A 20263-nucleotide genomic window follows, 5' to 3' on the forward strand; every position below is an offset into this window, starting at 1 on the left:
GTACTTTATGCATTTTGGTTATGTTTGGTTGTGGAGTAACTTTAATCCGGAGTAAATTGCTTACTTCAAGTTAAGGTAAAATAAGTTAATCATGTTTGATGGAGTAAGCTAAATCACATCTCTAGATTGAATAAGATAAACCGGATTAATTCAAATCTTACTTCCACTTACTCCAACAATTTTGCTATTTGTTTGATGGATTAAGTGTAAAGTAAGAAGTTTAATTCACCCCTTACTGCACAACCAAACATGACAAGTTGGCATCCTGCATTAGACTAATCGCTAGGGATTTGATTCTTTGGTTGTTTAGTCTGGTTTTCCTCGTCTGCTTGGAATTCGGATCCCAACGCTAGTGCGCTACGAATTCACATCCTTTCAGGTACCTGACTGAACTTGACCGAAACGGACGGTCTAGATTTACTTTCAATTCAGATTTTTTAATTGGCACGAATCTTAAAGCACAAATAATACTGCCCCCCTACGTCGTTCCGAGTAATCACCGACTGAGAATAAATTTAGGCTGTCCGTTTCAGTCAGATTTAGTCATATACCTAGGAGGATACGGATCTAGTGCGCTACGCCTTACATACTAATATGAAAAGGTCCCATACGTTATAGACGTGGACCGAATTGGCCCAATTCTGATTATACGTTTCATAAATTAACTCAAAAAGTACGTTAATGCAAAGAATGCAGATTTAAACATATGCTCGAGTTATGTACATTTATATATGACTTAAGAACTTAAATAAGATTTAAACATATGTGCAAAATAGGGACTAAAAATGTGGTATTAAGCTTTATAAAGGAGAGTGTTTAGCAAGCTTAAGACTTTCAGAACGAACCTAGAGATTTAGCTATGGATCAGCAAAATTGTTGAAACTTAAATTCATAAAAACTAAAAATTTACAATATATATTAGAGAAATGTTTATGTACCCCGAGCTACCAAATCCGAGCCCGTCCCTGAACTGGTTTAACTGGGTTTAACCGTCCGCTAATAACGGTAATTTATTAATTTGCTATTAATTAACGAATTGTTGTTTTAACGCATTGCAGTTTTAATTTGATTGTTTTAAACGTTAGCTTTGCATGTTTTTGTACTGTGTTTTTATTTCGTGGACAGTTTGTTAGGAAAAGTTGTAATCACCAATCCCCGAATTAGTCCCCCAGATTGTTAACGGTCCTCTAATCATTTTCTAACTAATTAAGTACTTTAACTAGTTAAACTAGTTATAAGTACTTTAAAGTACCATTTAAACCCAGTTAGCTCGGGGACGCGGTGGGAAATTTGTTCTAATTTTAATTATGCAAATTAACAGCTTTTGATATTTAATAACTAAAAAAATAGTCTTCATTTTGAACAATTAATCTATTAAATGAAGATTTTTCAATGTTTGTAAACACAGGTTTATATGCTTTAAAATGTGTTTGTAAACACATGTTTATATGCACATGTTAATTTTAATTATGCAAATTAACAGCTTTTGATATTTAATAACTAAAAAAATAGTCTTCATTTTGAACAAATTAATATATTAAATGAAGATTTTTCAATGTTTGTAAACACAGGTTTATATGCTTTAAAATGTGTTTGAAGAATAAGCTTTAAAATGTGTTTGTAAACACAAGTTTATATGCTTTAAAATGTGTTTATAAACACATGTTTATATGCACAAATTTTCAATGCTTTGTTTATGTTGTTTGCTTGCCGGTACATATTGATTTACATACTTTACTTGTTCACAGGTACTGTTCCTGACACATTCGTATACAAGTATGCATTTCTTTTTGGCTTACAAAACTGACTCCATCCTCTTTGTGCCTTCGACATTTCTTATATTGAATTCATTATTTGGAGGTACATTATTTCATTTTTCCTTTGTATTCCAATTTTCTTTCTTTTTTGTTCATATTTCTAGAAATATATATATATATATATATATATATATATATATATATGAGATGTAATTGTCAAAATCCGATAATATTTTTCTTGATGCAAATTTCTGTACAAAATTGCAGAGTTCTTATTGATACTTGTTCACAAGTATTGATCTTGGTATTAGGCATATCTTAGAACCTGAAACAATTCACATGTATTGATATTAATCAGAGAATTTTCAATGCTTTGCTTATGTTGTTTGCTTGCCAGTACATATTGGTTTACATGCTTTACTTGTTCACAAGTACTGTTCCTGACACATTCTGCACAAATGAAAAAAAAAATGTGCTGGGGGACGCCCTCGGGGATTAGTACAAATTTAGAGTTGTAAATTTCGTGCTCGGGGACGCTCTTGGGGATTGGTTCAAATTTAGAGCTGTAAATTTTTGCTCGGGGATGAATTTGGGAATTCGTTTTTGTTTTAAAAAATGAAAATTTAACTCATTTACAATGAAAGTTGAACACTTGAATGCAGTTGATTAAACGCTTTCATTTATATGTTTAAATTATACGATTGTTTCACTGCATTTGGCTGTGCTTTTGTTTTTTTTTTTAACAGGGCATTTTTCTCTTTAGGCAGCGAAATTATATACAATAAAGAAATATTGGTACTGTTATTGCGCTGTATGAAGTAAAACCTAATTTTTTTTTGTCGCCGACATTCTAGAAGGTTGGGGACGCGAACGGGTACTTTATTTGAGGTACAATTATCAGCTTCCTATATATTAAGACCTTCATTTGTGATATTCTAAATTTTGAGGATCAAACTAAAATTACATTTCCTTCATTAGTCGTTAATAACCTTTATATTGGATCTTTTCGTGGCATCTTTGTGATGTTTTTCCCATTTTCGATTCCTATTAATGACTCTCTCCCGTAAAAAAATATAAAAGCTGTAACTTCTTTTATCTACGGTTACAAGTAGTAATTAATCTAAATTTTAATCCTTTCAAATAAGCCTATCTTTTCTTCTATGGTGAGGATCGGAGAATAGAAAGAAAAAAGGTATGATTCTATTATTTTAAATTGAATCACGGTTAAAATTGAACGGATCAAATTAATATATACACAAACCCTCCGTTCCTTGGCACTTTCGAATTAGAACGGCAGGCTCCTTTTTTCTTTTGGAAAAACAAGGGTAAGGGGGTATCCGATGGGCATTGAACCAAATCATGTTCAATGGGCCGTTGGAACCGTCAGATCTGCTTTAGGATTCGCGCCCGCAATTTCACATCTGCTTTAAAATCCATACACACGAATCCTAAAGCAGATCCGACGGTTCCAACAACCCATCGAACAGAATTTGGTCCGATGCCCATCGTAAACCCCCTCTCCCTTAAAAACAAAGGACACTGATGCTTCTATCAATAGAAACTTCTTATTTTGGTAACTCAAAAAAGAGAGTTGTGCTATTGCAATTCATCATGTAAGGATTATGTTTACTTCACGCTCACATTTTTATTTTTTAAATTTAAATAGTTGATTTAAACCGCTTAATATAATATTCATGTTAAAATGTGCTTCGAAATTAAATTTTATATATATATATCTATATATATATATATATATATATATATCTATATATATATATATATATATATATATATCTATATATATATATATATATATATATTTTTTTTTTTTTTTAAATCTTTTACTATTTTGTAGATAGGTAGAAAATTTATTTCATAAAATTGTTGACCATAAAAGATTCTAAAAAATATAAATTTGATCTTCAAATATATTAAATATATTTTATTAAATATATTTTAATATGAAGATCATGTTAAATAATTTGGATTAACTATTTAAAGCTTTAGGATTGAAAAATAAATTATTGAAGCAAACATCGGACTTTCTAAAAACTACTTTTGAGTTCCCAAAAATAAAAATAAAATATGAAAAAGTCTCTCTTTTGCACCACCAGCTAGTTCAGTACAAACACCCAACAGTCCAGACTGATCATACAAGATAAATGCGTATTCTATTTCATCTTAAGCATGTCTCTGAACCAGTAGGCTGAGAGCTTGGGGTATCGCTTTAGGTCTTGAAAATCGACATACACCAGACCAAAACGGGATGTGTAACCAGCCCTCCACTCAAAGTTATCCAACAGAGACCATGCAAAATATCCAATTACATTTGCACCCTCATCAATTCCTTTCTTCACCTCTGATATGTAACTTCTGTAGAAATCGACCCTTTTCGTGTCATTCAAGGCTCCTGGAAGTGTTACATTGCCTGGTTGATCCATACCTACACATAGGATGCTTATAAATATTTCAGAGTTCTTATCTAAAGTTCAAAAGACAGATACCCTCTAAGATGCCTCTACAAAAACATTAAAATTATCTCTGTGTCGATAAATGGAAAACTAATCATCGTGTCCTGCTAGTCGCATATGAGTAGACATATTCGAGCAAAGTAAGATATGTTGATGAAAATAGGTGGCAGCTTAAGATGTTTCCCATTCTATGGAGTATACTTGTTACACATAATAAATTATTTTTTGGTGAAAAAATAGCTAAATACTCCTTTCTTACCATTTTCAGTTATCATGACAACCGGGTTTCCATATTTTTCCTTTATGTACTTCACACAATGGTAGATCCCAGTAGGCACCATTAAAAGCCAATTTGAGTTTGCCTACAAAGTTATAATGTTCCATTACATGTTTGTACACAGCCAATTAAAAAAGAGGGAGGGAGAGAGAGAGAGAGAGTAAATAAGAATTGAAAAATTACCGGAGATCCTATACGCACACCATTTCGCTCATCTGCATAATGAAACGAACAAGAGTAAATAACTGAATAGTAATTTTTGATAGGTTAAATTCCAATTTTTATACCACGAATGAGAACATAGATGAGCATACTGCAAGTTTAATTATATTTGTTATCTTGTATAGTAGGTTTTCCTTGTATTTGCCAATAATTAACAATTAAGCGCCATCATAACCATAGAAAAAGTAAATTCAAACCAGCTTAAAAGAAATAGAATTTGTTGGCAGTTTATTTGTCATCTATTAAACCCATAAATCTTCAAGAATTCAAGAAAATGGCAGTGCAAATACAACTTACTAACAGATTGAATATGCCCATCATTTGAGTAGCTTATTGGTGCCGGGTGCTTCACAAGGGAGTTTTTTACGTAGGTGGCTGTGTACTGATTGATTCCAATGTAGTCAGCAGAACCTTTTACCAATGCAATTTGGTCTGGGCTGAATTTTGGTAGCCTATTTTTCACTATCTTTTGCATTATTACTGGGTATTGCCCATTAATCAAAGGGTCTAGATACCTGCAATGAGAAGCTGATTATTTCATGCATGGCTTCTTGAATTGTAGAAGTTTGGTACTCATGGAACATGACAAAAATTATTTTGTAATAAATGTACCAGGAGTTCTATTTATAGCCAATTTATGCACTTCCAGTTGGTCCATAGTGCTAGCTATACTGAGCAGTGTTACATAAAGGTATAACCTTGATTGGAAAGGTTAGTTGAGACATCCATCAAAGAAAAATTAAAACTAGCAAAAACTGACTAGATCATCCATATATTGCCAAATAATCCATACTCCCAACAAAACCTCTTGGAAGTTATCCTAACACCTTTACATTCACACTGGGCCATTTGTAAGGTCCAAATTAATGGTAACTTAATCCAATTTGCATATGCTATTTACAAAAGAAGGGGGTGTGGGGGGGGGTCGTATTATCATCGTAAGTATTTCTAATGACCAGATTGGTTGAGACTAACTAATGATGGAAACTACTTTTGAATTTTTTTTCAAATGAGCTTTTTGCAGTTATGGAGAATTAGAGTTCTTTTGCAATATTTGGATAGACCAGGGGATTTTGGCAACTATTAGAAATGATATGTACCAAATATTGGAACAGTAAGAGCTTAAATGAAAATTACTACAAATCCACAAAAAATACATAAAACAGTGAATAATATCTTTAATAGCTCTAGGGTCACCTAAAGCACAAGTTCTCAATTTTATGGTTAATTCAGAATGAAAGGAGTTTATTACCATCCTATCTGGAAGTCTCTGGCTCTCTGCACTGCTGCTCTATCCTCTCTTGAGTTTGTAAGTGGCTCGTACCAGGCGAAGTCAAGAACAATACCGATCTTTCCTTTTTGACTAGGCTATAAAATAATAACAAGTTGTTGCATAAGTGTATAATACTAGTCTCTCCATCTTTATTCTTTGGCAAAGACAAAAGGACCCCCGTTTTGTAGAAAATTCGAAGAAAATGCTACCAGTAGTTTTTGTGATGTTATCAGTAGTACATATAACAAGGATATACATAATGAAATGACAATATTAGCTTACTTAAATAGGTTGGCCAACCAAATTATTGGAGTAACACATTAAGAAAATAAACTATAAAGTAATTGAGGAGGGATCAATTGACAATCTTGACAATGGATTTTCATAAATATTAAAATAAAGTTGAAAATTGAAAAGTAAATTTATAGGTATGTAATTGGACATATAGATAACCTAAGAATCAAATTTCATGTAATTTAAGTATTTTTTGATGATGAATACAAGGATTGTTCATTTTGAACCATTGGAACTTTTAAGTCACTTTATGTACGGTGAAACATACACAAAATCTCATCATTTTTTTGTTGTAAACATGAAATGTGGATTGTATAGATCACCTATAATACTAAACTTAAAATTTAAGCGTCAAAATTGTCAAAATGAAGAATTATCAAGTGACCCCCCCCCCCCCCCCCCCACGTAATTAATGTTTTATGGCTAACTATTTTCTTGCTTCTTCATACTTAATTAAATGGACACCGTACAAAATTACTTTGTATCTTAAAATCCAACCTTCTGCAAAGACTTGCTTTATGAAGTATTAAATGAGAAGATATGTTGCATTTTGGATGATTTATAGGATTTTTTTAAATGTCAAAAAACAAAAATAAATAGCTACCTGATAATTGTCACGATATCTTTTTACAGCTGTTGCATGAGCAAGGATAATATTGTGCGTAACAGTATAAGGCTCAGTAGAAGAGTTGCCACCAGCCGCACACCCGGTGCACCGGAAAGGGGGATTTAGCTTCTGGTCATATCCAAATGCTGCCATTATTCTTGGTTCGTTAATTGTGAACCAATTCTTAACTCTATCACCAAACGTCTTGAAACAGAACTCTGCATAGTTTGCAAATAGGTCCCTGCAAAATTGAAATTACATGCTGGTAATGTGACCAAGAATTGCAGTCTCAAATCTCAGCAGCATGCGAAACAAATATGGAATTGCTAGGTGTACCAGTGAAATTTCTGACATCAAGCATAGCTGTTTGACTTCAATAGTTTAACTCTAATTTATTTTATTTTGATTTATTCATTTTCCCTTTTACATAATAGTTACTTTGCTAGGGTTTTGAGCCCAAAAATTCAATTATCAGAACACCTAAGGGCTAAGGCCATGTATTATTACTATTGTTCAAGAACAAACATAATTGGTACCAGTATGAAGGATTGAAGTTGGAGCTACAACTTACACAATTTTTGGGTTTAACCAGCCTTGGTACTTCTTTTCCAGTGCAAGCGGGGAATCAGAATGAAAAAGATTGGCATATGGTGTAATCCCTATTCAATTTTAAGAAAACAAATAAGATAGTTTAAGGAACATTTTCTAAACAAAATGACCAAAGTTATATGATCCTAAATATGAGAAATATCAAATTCACACACCATAATTTGAAATCAACGAGAACTTATTATGAATTGTAAAGAGGAGAGAGAGAGAGAGAGAGAGAGTACTTGGCAGCCACTGCCAAGGTTTCAAAAAAAGAGAGAGAGACAGAGAGTTTGATCAATTGTTCATTGTATTGACTGATATCGGATTACATGTACAAGGCTCTTATTTATATAGCAGTTTCTATCTTAACTCTATATCCTAACCTCAATTAACTATGTCTTAACAACTGTAATCAAGCTCTAACACAATTCAGTTACATCTAATATTCTGTTAGTTCTAAGCCTTGTGCTGTTATTGTGGAGATGCTGTGACCGTATCCAGTGGTTCTCTTGTGATCCTCTATTAGAACTTGAATTCATAATGTTGTAATCACCATCCTAGGACCTCACTAATTAGGACTCTAGGCTGTTGGGTAGGTAAAAGATAGTATGATTACCTTGTTGAAGCATGTAGTCAATCAAATTGTTGTAGTAGTTTACCCCTTCAGGGTTAACTCTTCCTTCCCCATCTAGAAATTTCAGATTTTCAGTTAATCAATTCAAAATATAAGTTGAGACTACATTACTAAATTGTGATCTTTAAAAAGAAAAGGTAGAGAAAAGAAATTGTACCAGGAAATATCCTGGACCATGAGATTGAAAACCTGTATGCATCAAAATTCATTTTCTTCAATATGTCGATATCTTCCTGAACATGATACGGGAAATTGATAAGTTAGTAACGTTAAATCATTAGCCTTATAGCACTGTATACCTTACTGATGGAAGGCTGATTGGAAATAACAAAAGCACGAGAGGTATTTGGATGTCTAAATGATCTGAGCCCTTTTCAAACGCTCTATGTTGTCAGCTCATTAGAGGATACCTTGTAATGATGATACTCATCTGTTGCCACATCAGCAGTACTATTATCTACTATAGCTCCTGCTCAGTATATGAAGAAGGAAGTTAGACTTATCAAATAGACCAGCTCACAAAGTCACACAAGGGCAATTGTCCAGTGTCAGAATACCGAGGTCAAATATCTCCTAAGAATTATAGGTCCATCCATCTCACCTTATAAAATTAAATAATGAATATATAACTATCTAAGGGTAGGTAGGTCCTTAATCATCTGCCTTTCAGTCTACGACCTACTTAATAGATAAATACTATTTATCTCATATTAAAATATTCTTCTTATGGGAAAACTGGAGCAATACAGTCCCAGTGAGCTATAGTAAAGAAATTACTCTCAATGGCAGCCAAATTGGAAAGCGTTGATAACATCATTCATTGAGGATTTGAGACAACATGTTGGTTTTATTTTATTTTTTTATTTTTTTCAAAAAATGCATTTTACCTTTTTTTTTATCAAAGAAATACATATTTTACCTGGAGTACGAACAAACACATCCCAGATAGAGGGACCTCTTCCATCTTTCAGAGCCATTCCTTCCACCTGATAAGCTGAAGTCGCCGCACCAAATACAAATCCTTTTGGAAATGTAGCTCGGCTGAGTTTTTCAGTGTGCGTTGGAGGAGTAATCGGAGTTGATTCTAGTTTTTGAGCGGTTTCGCCATTGGTTGCAAACCAGAGCTGAGTTGTCAGGAGCAGAGAGGACATGAAGACGAGAAGAGGTGAGAGGTTGCGCTTCATTTCCCCTAGTTATGTGCTTACAAGGTGGTGTACACAGTACACTGTTGGGGCTTCTTATTCAAACCAGCTTCTCACTTCTCAGGAGTCAGGACTCAGGAGTCGAAATGTTACATGCTTGAGGCAAACAGGCGGATCGGGTAATCGGATATAACGGATTTTAAGTTCGGATCCGGATCCTCCGATTTCGGATACGCTTGGTTAAAATAAAAAGCTCAATTATTTATCTATCATCTGTTTAAATATTAGATAATTTTATTATGGGAGTACCTAGCTATTCCCCTGTGACAATCCTCATTTATCCCTCAATCATTAACTACTTGAATAACTACTAACTACCTAGAGGAATCACTTACTATTTGAAGACCAACTAATATTTGAAAAAACTTACAACAGGCGCGTGGAAGTATTCATATATAATACATCAAGTATTCATATATAACACATCAAGTATTCATTCTAAGATATCAAGTATTAAAAAAAAAATAAATAAATAAAAAAAAAACTGGACACATTTTTAGAGGTGGTTTTTTTTTCTCCGTTCAATCTAATCAATATTTCTGACGATCGGTGAGAAATTTTACAAATCTAAAACCACGAATGTTTTCTACATAATTTTATCTTTCAAATGAGATCAATGATGACATACTTTCGAGTTGTCCGTTGCACAAGTATTCATACTCATCGGAAAAGTATTCATCCTTATCGTGCAAGTGCAAATATAAAAACTGGACATAACCAATATTTCTGATAATCTGTGAGAAATTTTGCAAATCTAAATCACGAATATTTTATACACAATTTTATCTTTCAAATGAGATACATGATGACATACTTTCGAGTTGTCCGTTGCATAAGTATTCATATCTCGTCATGCAAGTATTCACACCTCATTGAGAAAGTATTCATCCTCGTCGTGCAAGTGTAAATAGTTCATGTATCAAGAGTATTACAAGTATATGTGCATACCTCAATTAATTTTACAAGAGCATCCGAATAGTATTGAACATTGTTTTATTGCATTCTAGTTTAATTTTATCTTTTGGAAATAAAAAGTAGTTGTCACATGTTCCACTGTCGAAACAAAAATAATATATCAATTTTACAGACCATGTAACTGAAATGTTCCAAACAAAAACAATATTTAAAAGAAACAAAACATACTTCATTGAAGTATTCATCTATAAGATATCAAGCATTCATACCTAAAATATCAAGTATTCATTCATACACGTTGAAGTATTCATTTGTACACCTTTATTTTTTCAAAAATTTATTTTTTTGTCATTTCTTAGTACTTAGTAATCTATCAAATCTTACATATCATGTAATTGAAATGTTACAAACACAAATAATATTTTAAAAAAATGAAACATACCTTATTGAAGTATTCATCCAAATACATTGAAGTATTCATCCATAATATATCAAGTATTCATTCATACATGTTGAAATATTCAAATCTAAGACATCAATTATTCATTCATACACCTCTATTTTTTCAAAATTTATTTTTCTGAGGATCCGCAGAAACAAAATTAGTTGAATTCGATCCATCGTCACAGGTCGAAAATATGTATGACAATAAAAACAAAATTAGTATTATTGAATATGTTTGTTTGCTACTGTAGGAGTAAATCTAATCAACACAATGTCACTCATTTTGGTACCTGCTTAGGGGCTCCCTTACTGGTACGGTGTCGGTTCTAAAGAAAATTCAAGCCTCTGAGAAGTAACATACCTCAAAATTACTCACGTCAAGTTATTAGTAACCAAATCTAAATTAAAATTTCTATTTCGAAATGAAAATTGAAAATCAAATCACGGAACTTACTAACCAAATATAAATTAAAAATTTCTACTTATAAATGAATATTTAAAATCAAAGCACGGACCTCACTGTTCAACACCATTGACCGTTTCCTCTGATCTGAAATATCCTTCTCAAATCCTATGCCGGAGGTGGATCCAGTGGGTTCTGACGAGGGTTTGAGGAGATCGTCGCTGCTAGACCGGAGGTAGATCTAGTGGGTTCTGGCGAGGATTTTTGGAGATCGCCGCTGCTAGGGTTCCGGCGAGGGTTTGAGGAGATCGCCGCTATCAGATTGGAGGAGGTTGGTGCAGGTTCAAGTCGCGGGGCGGCAGGGTGGCGAGGCAGCGGGGCGGCAGGGCGGAGGCTATGAAGAGTTTGGAGCGGAGAGAGTAGAAAAGATAAAGACGAGAGTTCAGATTTAAATGAGATAGAAGAGTAATTTTATAATTTTTTCTGATCGGGAAAGATAGTTAACTAAAAACAGTTTATTAGTTTGTTAGAGATTGAGGGATAGATAGAGGATTGTTAGACAGGATATTATAATTACCCTTTTATTATTTTTTAACAACTAAACACATACGCCTCATATTCTATTACGCATCAAATATTCTTAAATTTAAAATTAGACATAAACACATAAGTTAAACGCATAGATCTGAATACATACGAGTATAATTTTTATTCTCATAAATTATCTATGAATACATATTCAATTTTAAAAATATTTAAAACTGAATATATTTTTATAATATATTCGATGGATCGAAATAGGTAAGAAAAATTCCTTAACCATTGGGAAATGTTTTATTTCTCATTTTGAAGCTTGTTCTGTGCCGATTTTTATTTTAGTAATTAAGTTCACTCTCTTATAAGTTATAACCAATCAAATTTGCTCTAGTATTAAAATCAATTATTAATCAATTGTATGTATGTATGACTTGAAATTAAAGAATGAAATTAATTTCAATTACTCTATGACTGTTGTATAAGATATACTTGGTTGAATAGCTAGAATAGCAAAATTAGTGTTTGTCTTATTATAATAGTTTGTTCTAATTTTTTTTTTATAATAGCTTGTTCTAATAAGACAAACAAATTTGATTTCCTATTCTAACTATTCTAATTCAATCAAACACCGAATAGCTTGTTCTCAAAAATAGCTTATTTTGATTGCAACCAAATTTTATTCTTGAGATACAATCAGTTCTTAAGAATAGCCTATTCTCATTGCCAATTCTTGAGATACAACCAGTCCTTGCTATTCTCATAGCTTCACATTTATTATTATTTAAAATTTACTTATAAATATTCAACGATTATCTTGCTATTTTAAAATATTTTTTAAATATAAGATACAATCAGTTATAACCAGTTCTATATAAATAAGCACTATACGCCTCAAAAATAATAAAAGTAGATTATTAGTACGGAAAACAATATTATTTTGCTAGCCTAAAACATAACTCAATTAATAATAATAATAATAATAATAATAATAATAATAATAATAATAATAATAATAATAGAGTAGGGTTAAAATACACTATTGGTTTTGTGTCCAAATCATACCTCACATCTTTATTTTTATTTTTAAAAATAGTCGATCTGAACTGCTCAATATGATCTCCGTACTAAAATGTGCTTAGAGGCCAAATTTTATATTTTTTGAAAAAAAAAATTACTATTTTTTTAGATAAGTACAAAATCATTGTTTTTGGACGATACAAAAACAATGATTTTGTACCTATCTAAAATAATAGTGAAAACTTTTCAAAAAAATATAAAATTTTGCCTCTAAGTAAATTTTAATAAGAATCATGTTGGACGGTTTGGATCAACGAATTGAACTTTAAAAACGGAGATAGAGATATGAGATATGGTTGGAATACAAAACTCATAATAATAATAATATTAAGGGAAAACATAATTAGTAAACAAAACAATATTATATTGTCAACGACTCAGCGTGCAACACGACTCAACTTAAGTAATAAGTAATAGTAACAATAAAAAATATCCGTATTAGTAAACAAAACAATATTATATTGTCAGCGTGCAACACGACTCAACTTAAGTACTAAGTAATAATAACAATCTCCTCAAAAAAAGAGCAAAAACAACAATAAAAAATATCGGTTTAAGCGCTATCAGTACTTTATGAGGGTACAAAGTTACAAACACTGTTTAAATCTTTTCAGGAACACATGCATTTTTTTCCTTATAACTTGAGGATCAAGTGGTACTGGTACCTGAGTAGTGAGTACACGGTTCAACTTCTAACAATATCCCAGCTCATATTTCTTGATTGGCTCGACACTATTTAAAGCCTTTCGGGATCACACGTGAAATTTGCGCACATAGTTTATTCCAAGAGATAATTATGGAGATTTTGAGGTTACAACTTACGAGAGTTTAAAAAAAAAAAAAAAAAAATTGATGCTCCAAAAAATAAGTTGAGATTTGTTACATCTGTGGACTATCTTCTCCATTAGTGTAAAAGATTCTCTTCACTTTACAGTTTGAGATTAACTCTCAACTTGGAATTAGCGTAGAGGACAATATTATTGGGCTTTGATTCGTGCCAAGTTAAAAAGAACGGTCCAGATCCAGTAATTATAAAAGATTCCCTATTACGATACCGGGGAGAATCTGAATTCTACATATATAAGCCCGATATTTTTAAATATACCATTTTATAAAAAATGTTAAACCAAAACACCATTTTCGGCTGGATTTTCCAAATTTCGCATGGCCGCTTCTGAGGGAAGCGGCCACCAGGAGCTGGGCCGCTTCTGAGCGAAGCGGCCAATATATTGGGCCGGATTGAGGCCCAGCGGGGTGGCCGCTTTGGGGGGTAGCGGCCAGGGCCGCTTCCTGGGGTAGAGGGCACCCTGAATACATAAAAAACGCACCGTTCATAGTATCATTCCAGCCGGCGCACCGTTTGCTTTTGTATTTTTTTTACTCTAGTGTTGTCATATACTATGATTTGTTATATCAGGATGCTTATCTTTCTTTTATGTTGTTATTTATTGTATTATTTTGCTTTTATCTTTCATTATTTTTCGTCATAGTAAATCCGAACGTAACGATTTGTAAAACAAACAATAAAACAACAAATAAATCACAAATAAATCAAAACAAACAATAATAGTGCGCCTAAATAGGTGTCTGCATGTTAATACAATAAACGAGTAATGCTTGCCTAAATAGGTGTCTGCATGTTAATACAAATCTAAACTTGACCGTCGGATAAAAATACATTGCTTGCCTCTTTCTCAACCTGAAAATTTAATAACAAAAATGTATTGTTACTCCTATTTCTCAACTTGAAAATTGAATAACAAAAATGTATGAGTTAACTACCTCGTGCATCTCGAGCAGCTCTGTTTTGTTGTTCTTGTGTATCCCGGCGAGTCTGATGTCCTCTCCTTCTATTATGAAGTAAATCAAGCCACATCGGAATCCTATTAACTCTCCTTCGACCCAAGGTAATATTTTTGTCATTTGGAACAAGGATCGGGCCTTCACTTTCCGGCCAATCAGACTGATTGTCATACACATGCCATTCACCCAGCCATGTGTTGATAAGTGTTTGTATGTGGTAGTAGTAATGTACAAACCTTCCAGGGTCAATGCCTCGGAGACGACACACTGCCAGAACATGAGAACACGGTATTCTGTTTAATTGCGGCTTCTGGCATGTGCATGTAACCGTGTTCTCATCCATGATTACCACCGTGTATTTATAATTCGCTTTGGTAAACCGGCCAGAAGCGTCTTTCATGTATGCATTAACTTTCTCTTGTGTGGATGTTATCTCAAACTCGTTCCAGTTGCCAAATCCACCGAGCGTCGTCATAGATTGTGACCTCCCGCACCGTTTGTTAATCAACTAGGAAAAATACATTGCTTGAAATTAATAAAAATTACAAAAATAAAATAATTTAATGAAAATAACATACCTCGTGCACACGGCATGAGAACTGTTGACCCTGGCTTGCTTCAAATTGCGCTTTTGCCCTCCTTTGAGCAAACCATTGCTGACATTTGTAAAACGTGTCCTCAATTATTGCTGCTACCGGCAACCTACGAGAAGATCTAAAAACATTATTGAGCGACTCGGACCCGTTCGTCGTCATAATTCCCCAACGGAACCCCCCATCCAACGCCTGGAATATCTTCCATGGTTTAGGACATTCGTTATCATCTTGATCTAGATACTTACCCACACCATCCAACCAATTCAGAGCCCGATCACATACATCTCCCATTGCTTGCATTCCTTGCTCATATCTCCTCATCTTTCTCTTCGCCACACATATCCTGAAGTACTTGATTGCTTCTTCATTGCAATGATTCTTTTTCATATTTTCTGCTATGTGAGTAGCACAAAGACGGTGAACGCACTCATCCTCATCTTCCTCATTCCATCCCAGATCATCCTGTCGAAACACCTTTTTTATGCCCTTACCCCTATCAGTGATGACACACACAAACCTGGAGCGAATTACATTGCGCCTCAACCATTGCATGAACCATGCACAATCTTCAAAATTCTCTGTATCTACCAATGAAAAAGCCAACGGAAGGAGCTGATTTTCTGCATCGTACCCGGTTGCAATCAACATTTTACCTTTGTACCGGCCTGCTAAGAAACAAGCATCAACAGTGATGACAGGTCTCAGGTGTTGGAAAGCCTCTATGCATGGTCCAAATGCCCAAGCCGCCCTATTAAAGTACCTGTAAGGTCCAGGCTCACCAGTTGGATATGAGGTAACATCAAACAATGTACCTGGATTTTTTCGCTTAATTGCCTCCAATAAGGGGACTATAAGTGCATATGACCCCTCCCAACTGTGCGCCGAGATGCAATCGACAACCATAGCAGCGGTCAACTGTGCATGATCTATTCTTGTGGCATCCGCATGACAAACATGTTTTGTTGGGCACTTGGATACTTTCCATTGTGTACCAAAACCAGTGACCCTTGCATTAATGTACCAACCACATCTGGGGTCCTTGCACTTGAACCTAATCCGTTGTTTGTCACTGTGCGTATTCTTAATCTCTTTATTACAAAGAATGTGAAACTTGTAAATTGCAGCTTTTATTTCCTCCTTTGAATCATAGGTTTGTCCTTCTGACAATTCATTTTCAAACTCTGCATGTCTACCAAATAACCCCACATTTGCTTCCTGAAAACCTGACAGGTCATTGAAAGCTGCAATCGGGTGCTCAACCCCCCGACCCATTATCCGAAACCCTTTATCAACCTTGAATTTTTTTGTCTGCCCGAGCACAGGCCTCGTATCTGCTGTGTCACTGTGATCGCTCATGCAATCAGGATCAACATCCCCCCAATTTTCCTCTGCCTCTTGTATTTCCGGATCCACCGTCTCCTCAATTTCCTCCGGATCACAAGGCTGGGCTCGGGATCGATGGGAGTGCTGACTATTAGACGGTCGGTCCCTCTGAACTGGGGCTTGACTACTCTCAGGCATGTCAATCGGCAAAGGGATTCGGGACCGACGGGAGGGCCGACTAGTAGACCGTCGGCCCTCCTGAACTGGGGCATTACTACTTTCAGGCATGTCAATCTGGAAAGGGGGTTGGGACACTGGACTTGAGGAGGTTGAGGCATTAGCCCGAATAGCACCCCGGATTAACCTTGCAAGGGGGTTAGGACGCTGGACTCGGTTAATCTCCACAAAGAGTTCAATTATCTTGTATCCACCCCCAGAAAAACTAATTGTCTGGTTGTACAGTACCTGCCATACTCCATCATTCTGAACAGGAAAAAGTTGGAACCAAGTTTGGCCTGAACCAGTGGGCATGCTAATTTTGGCCTGAATATCAAGGTCATATCGATCCTGATTCAATCCGAGGTTCTGAGAAATAATCGATTTCAGAACCAACAAATCAGTACCCGAGATTACAGGTATCACAGAAACAGGCCCGATACTGTAATAAACCCCATTAGGGCCTGTTAAAATCTCACCACCAGTGTAAATAGATACCATAACAGCCATTTGGTATGAGTATAAGAAAACCTAAATTTAAAAATTAATTAAATTAATTATAAATACTAAATTTTTTTTTAAAAAGAAAGAAAATAAAATACTTACAGCTGAAGCGGCACTAGTGGCATATGATCTCTGTGCGTCAAATGAATCTCTCTCCGTCAAATGTCAAATGAATCTGTCTGTCCTTTTTATGTATTCAGGGTGCCCTCTACCCCAGGAAGCGGCCCTGGCCGCTACCCCCCAAAGCGGCCACCCCGCTGGGCCTCAATCCGGCCCAATATATTGGCCGCTTCGCTCAGAAGCGGCCCAGCTCCTGGTGGCCGCTTCCCTCAGAAGCGGCCATGCGAAATTTGGAAAATCCAGCCGAAAATGGTGTTTTGGTTTAACATTTTTTATAAAATGGTATATTTAAAAATTTCGGTATATAAGCGGTGCCTCGAGCGACCGAAATAAGCAGTAATCACCGGCTGAGAGTAAATCTGGGCCGTCCGTTTCGGTTCAATCAAGTACCTTCCAGAATACGGATTCAGTTCAAACATAATCTTTAACAGACCGCAAATTAAGACTTACACCAGATCCAATTTGATGATTCGAATAATTCGCATCAAGCTCGAATGAGCCAATCCATGTACTACTGAATCTGAATTCTAGTACGTCCATTTATGCAGAGTAATTCGATACTTAAAAGTTACATGGATTGGCTCATTCGATGTTTCCATCTGTGTCTCAGATGTAACCATATTTCCAGGGGAATCGAATCGAATCGTCTGTCCCTGGAGGCGGAAAATTCTTGTCTCCAGAGTCACTGTGGAGTGGGCCCCCATTTTAAAAAGTAATAGTAATTAGTCCCTTTAACAGTAATCGGGCGCATCCCGCAGTGACTCTGGGGGCAGGAGATTTGAGAATCATTGCAAGGCAAAACAAATTATTGCATCTCTTTCTAAAAGGAAAACGGGTAATTGGCCTATTAGCAACAGTGATGCTAGCTTTAGTAGAAACGCTATCCTCTGCGGAGGTTTTACCTGCGGTGTTTTTGATATGGTCCGTTCGTTTCGGATCGGACGGGCTGGATTAAGGGTTCACCAAATTTTAAGTTTTTTCAAAATTCGGACAAGATCTGATCTGGTCCATCCGATCCGAAACGAATGGACCAGATCAAAACCACCGCACAGCACCGCAGGTAAAACCTCTGCAGAGGATACGCTTCCAGCTTTAGCATGGTATTTGGTTGGAATTCAGATCCAGTGCAATACCTTGACCGAGTAAAATGAGATCTGAGTCATCCGTTTCAATCTGATACGAATTTCAAAACACATCCCTTTATATTCTAAATAGGGGGAATTTCACGTATACCCCTCAAAAACTTCAAAATTACGTATTTCCCCCTCTAAAGTTCAAAAACTCACATATTTACCAATTTCATTGTCTTTTATATTAAAACTCATTCTAAATATATAAAATACCTATTTTACCCTTCATTAAAAGTATAAAATGCCCCATCGAACTCAAATTTGAATCTGAAGGGTTTTTCTACCGTCCGATCCGCACGTACTGCAATAAGATTCTTGCGTGTTCGCTTCAAGATTCGTGCTAATCTAGCCCGCACGAATCTCAAAGAAATTTTGATCTGTGTGCATCGCATTAAGATCTGTGTACATTGCATCAATTTCAATGTTTGTTCACTTCAAGATTCATGCTAATCTAGCGCGCACGGATCTCAAAGCAATTCAGACGGTAGAGGAACCTTTATATTCAAATTGGAGTCAAATGGGTGTTTTATGCTTTTTAATAAAAGGGTAAAATAGGTATTTTATAAATTTAGAATGTGTTTTAATAGAAAAGACAATAAAATGGGTAAATATGTGAGTTTTTGAATTTTAGAGGGGAAATATGTAATTTTAAATTTTAGAGGGGGGAATACGTAATTTTGAAGTTTTTGAGGGGTATACGTGAAATTCCCCCTTCTAAATAAGTGCGATGCAAACGGGCCCGATATTTTTAATATCCATAAAAAAAAATAAAAAATTACACAAATATCCAATATTTTTGAGTATTTTAAAAGCTACAAAAAAATCATAGCATGAGGGTAATCCTTCATTTCTCGCTATCTGGATTTCCTTATTGATGCCTATCACGCTAGCCGCTAGATTTTCTCAATTACTGCTCGGCAGGAATCGCTATCTATCCATTCGCGCCAATATTTTGCTCCCAAACTATTTTCTCTTATCATCGCCCTTTCTCCAACCTCCCTCTTCTTCTCTTCCGTTGCTAACCTCTGTTTCTCCGCTTCTTTTTCTCCAGACTCTTCTTTTAATAGGTACGTACGCCAACCATACCTCTTCTCTCCCTCTCGCTGGCTTCTTTTTCTCTCAATAGGTACGTCAGCCATCCAACTTTTTATGCTTTGAAGCCCGTGGGAAATTTCAATGAAAATCAGTTAAAACATCATGACAGACCCAAAAATGTAAAATGAAAAGCACGCATGTTAAATCTTCGGCTCTCTCTGAATTATGAAAATGTATTTGCGAACTTTTCTGAGGGCACATATTTTATCAAACATGCTTCTGGTAGCACGTAGAACATATACAATGCACCTGGGAGGCTCGGAGAAGTCAAATTAAACACTACTGATAGGATTTTATTTACTCAAGTTTTTAGATTCCATGTATAAGTTAGGTGCTTAAAATTTTTTAGTTTCTAAAGAGTAAAGGTTGTCAGAGACTCAATACTGGTACAAGTCATTTGCAATAAGGTTCGTCAGAGAAAAATACTGGTACAACGGACACATGGTTTGATACTGGTACAGCTGCTTGCAACAAGGTCTCTTAGAGGAGGGTATTACTGGTACAAGTTAATTTATGAGTTAGTTTTTCAGCTTTTGTAGTAGTGAATAGGTTTCCAATAAGGTAGAAGTTTGTTTTCACGTAGAGATCCTTGTTAGTTTTTCTATTTATTTTTATGTTCTAGCTTAGAGGTCAATTGTTAGATGTAGCGGTGTAGCCTCTTGTCTTTTAGTTTATTTTCTGATGTAATCTACATTTTAATTCAATGAATATACCTAAGGGTTTCCAATAAATAAAAAAGACTATGGCCTGGACACACTGGCATCGAACCTGA

General features: G+C 35.0%; 2 protein-coding genes and 1 long non-coding RNA gene across 4 annotated transcripts; all 3 read right to left on the reverse strand.

Annotated features, from left to right (window-relative positions):
* Positions 1-3759: 3759 nt before the first annotated feature.
* On the reverse strand, positions 3760-9339 carry LOC144551313 (beta-glucosidase 7-like). Of its 2 annotated transcripts, XM_078299234.1 has the most exons (11): positions 9046-9339; positions 8537-8595; positions 8284-8359; positions 8109-8180; positions 7473-7560; positions 6899-7142; positions 5980-6095; positions 5025-5242; positions 4689-4720; positions 4488-4590; positions 3760-4200 (listed from the first exon to the last, which is right to left on the reverse strand). In XM_078299234.1, exons 1-11 carry the CDS (start codon positions 9308-9310, stop codon positions 3929-3931), a joined length of 1545 nt encoding a protein of 514 aa, XP_078155360.1. In that variant the 5' UTR covers positions 9311-9339; the 3' UTR covers positions 3760-3928. The 2 variants fall into 2 exon arrangements, with proteins under 2 accessions (XP_078155360.1, XP_078155361.1); XM_078299235.1 differs by lacking the exon at positions 8537-8595 and having other exon boundaries at positions 9046-9224.
* A 4912-nt stretch (positions 9340-14251) lies between these two features.
* On the reverse strand, positions 14252-14885 carry LOC144551790 (uncharacterized). Its single transcript, XR_013510869.1, has 2 exons — positions 14487-14885; positions 14252-14403 (listed from the first exon to the last, which is right to left on the reverse strand). It is a non-coding gene; the product is annotated as an uncharacterized LOC144551790 (long non-coding RNA).
* Positions 14886-15067: 182 nt separating this feature from the next.
* LOC144551836 (uncharacterized) lies at positions 15068-16006 on the reverse strand. The gene has a single exon (XM_078299935.1). The coding sequence runs from the start codon at positions 16004-16006 to the stop codon at positions 15068-15070; it is 939 nt and encodes a 312-aa protein (XP_078156061.1).
* Positions 16007-20263: the final 4257 nt, after the last annotated feature.

The sequence above is a fragment of the Carex rostrata genome, chromosome 3 (assembly GCF_964058835.1).
Source record: "Carex rostrata chromosome 3, lpCarRost1.2, whole genome shotgun sequence".
Classification (NCBI taxonomy): Eukaryota; Viridiplantae; Streptophyta; class Magnoliopsida; order Poales; family Cyperaceae; genus Carex; species Carex rostrata.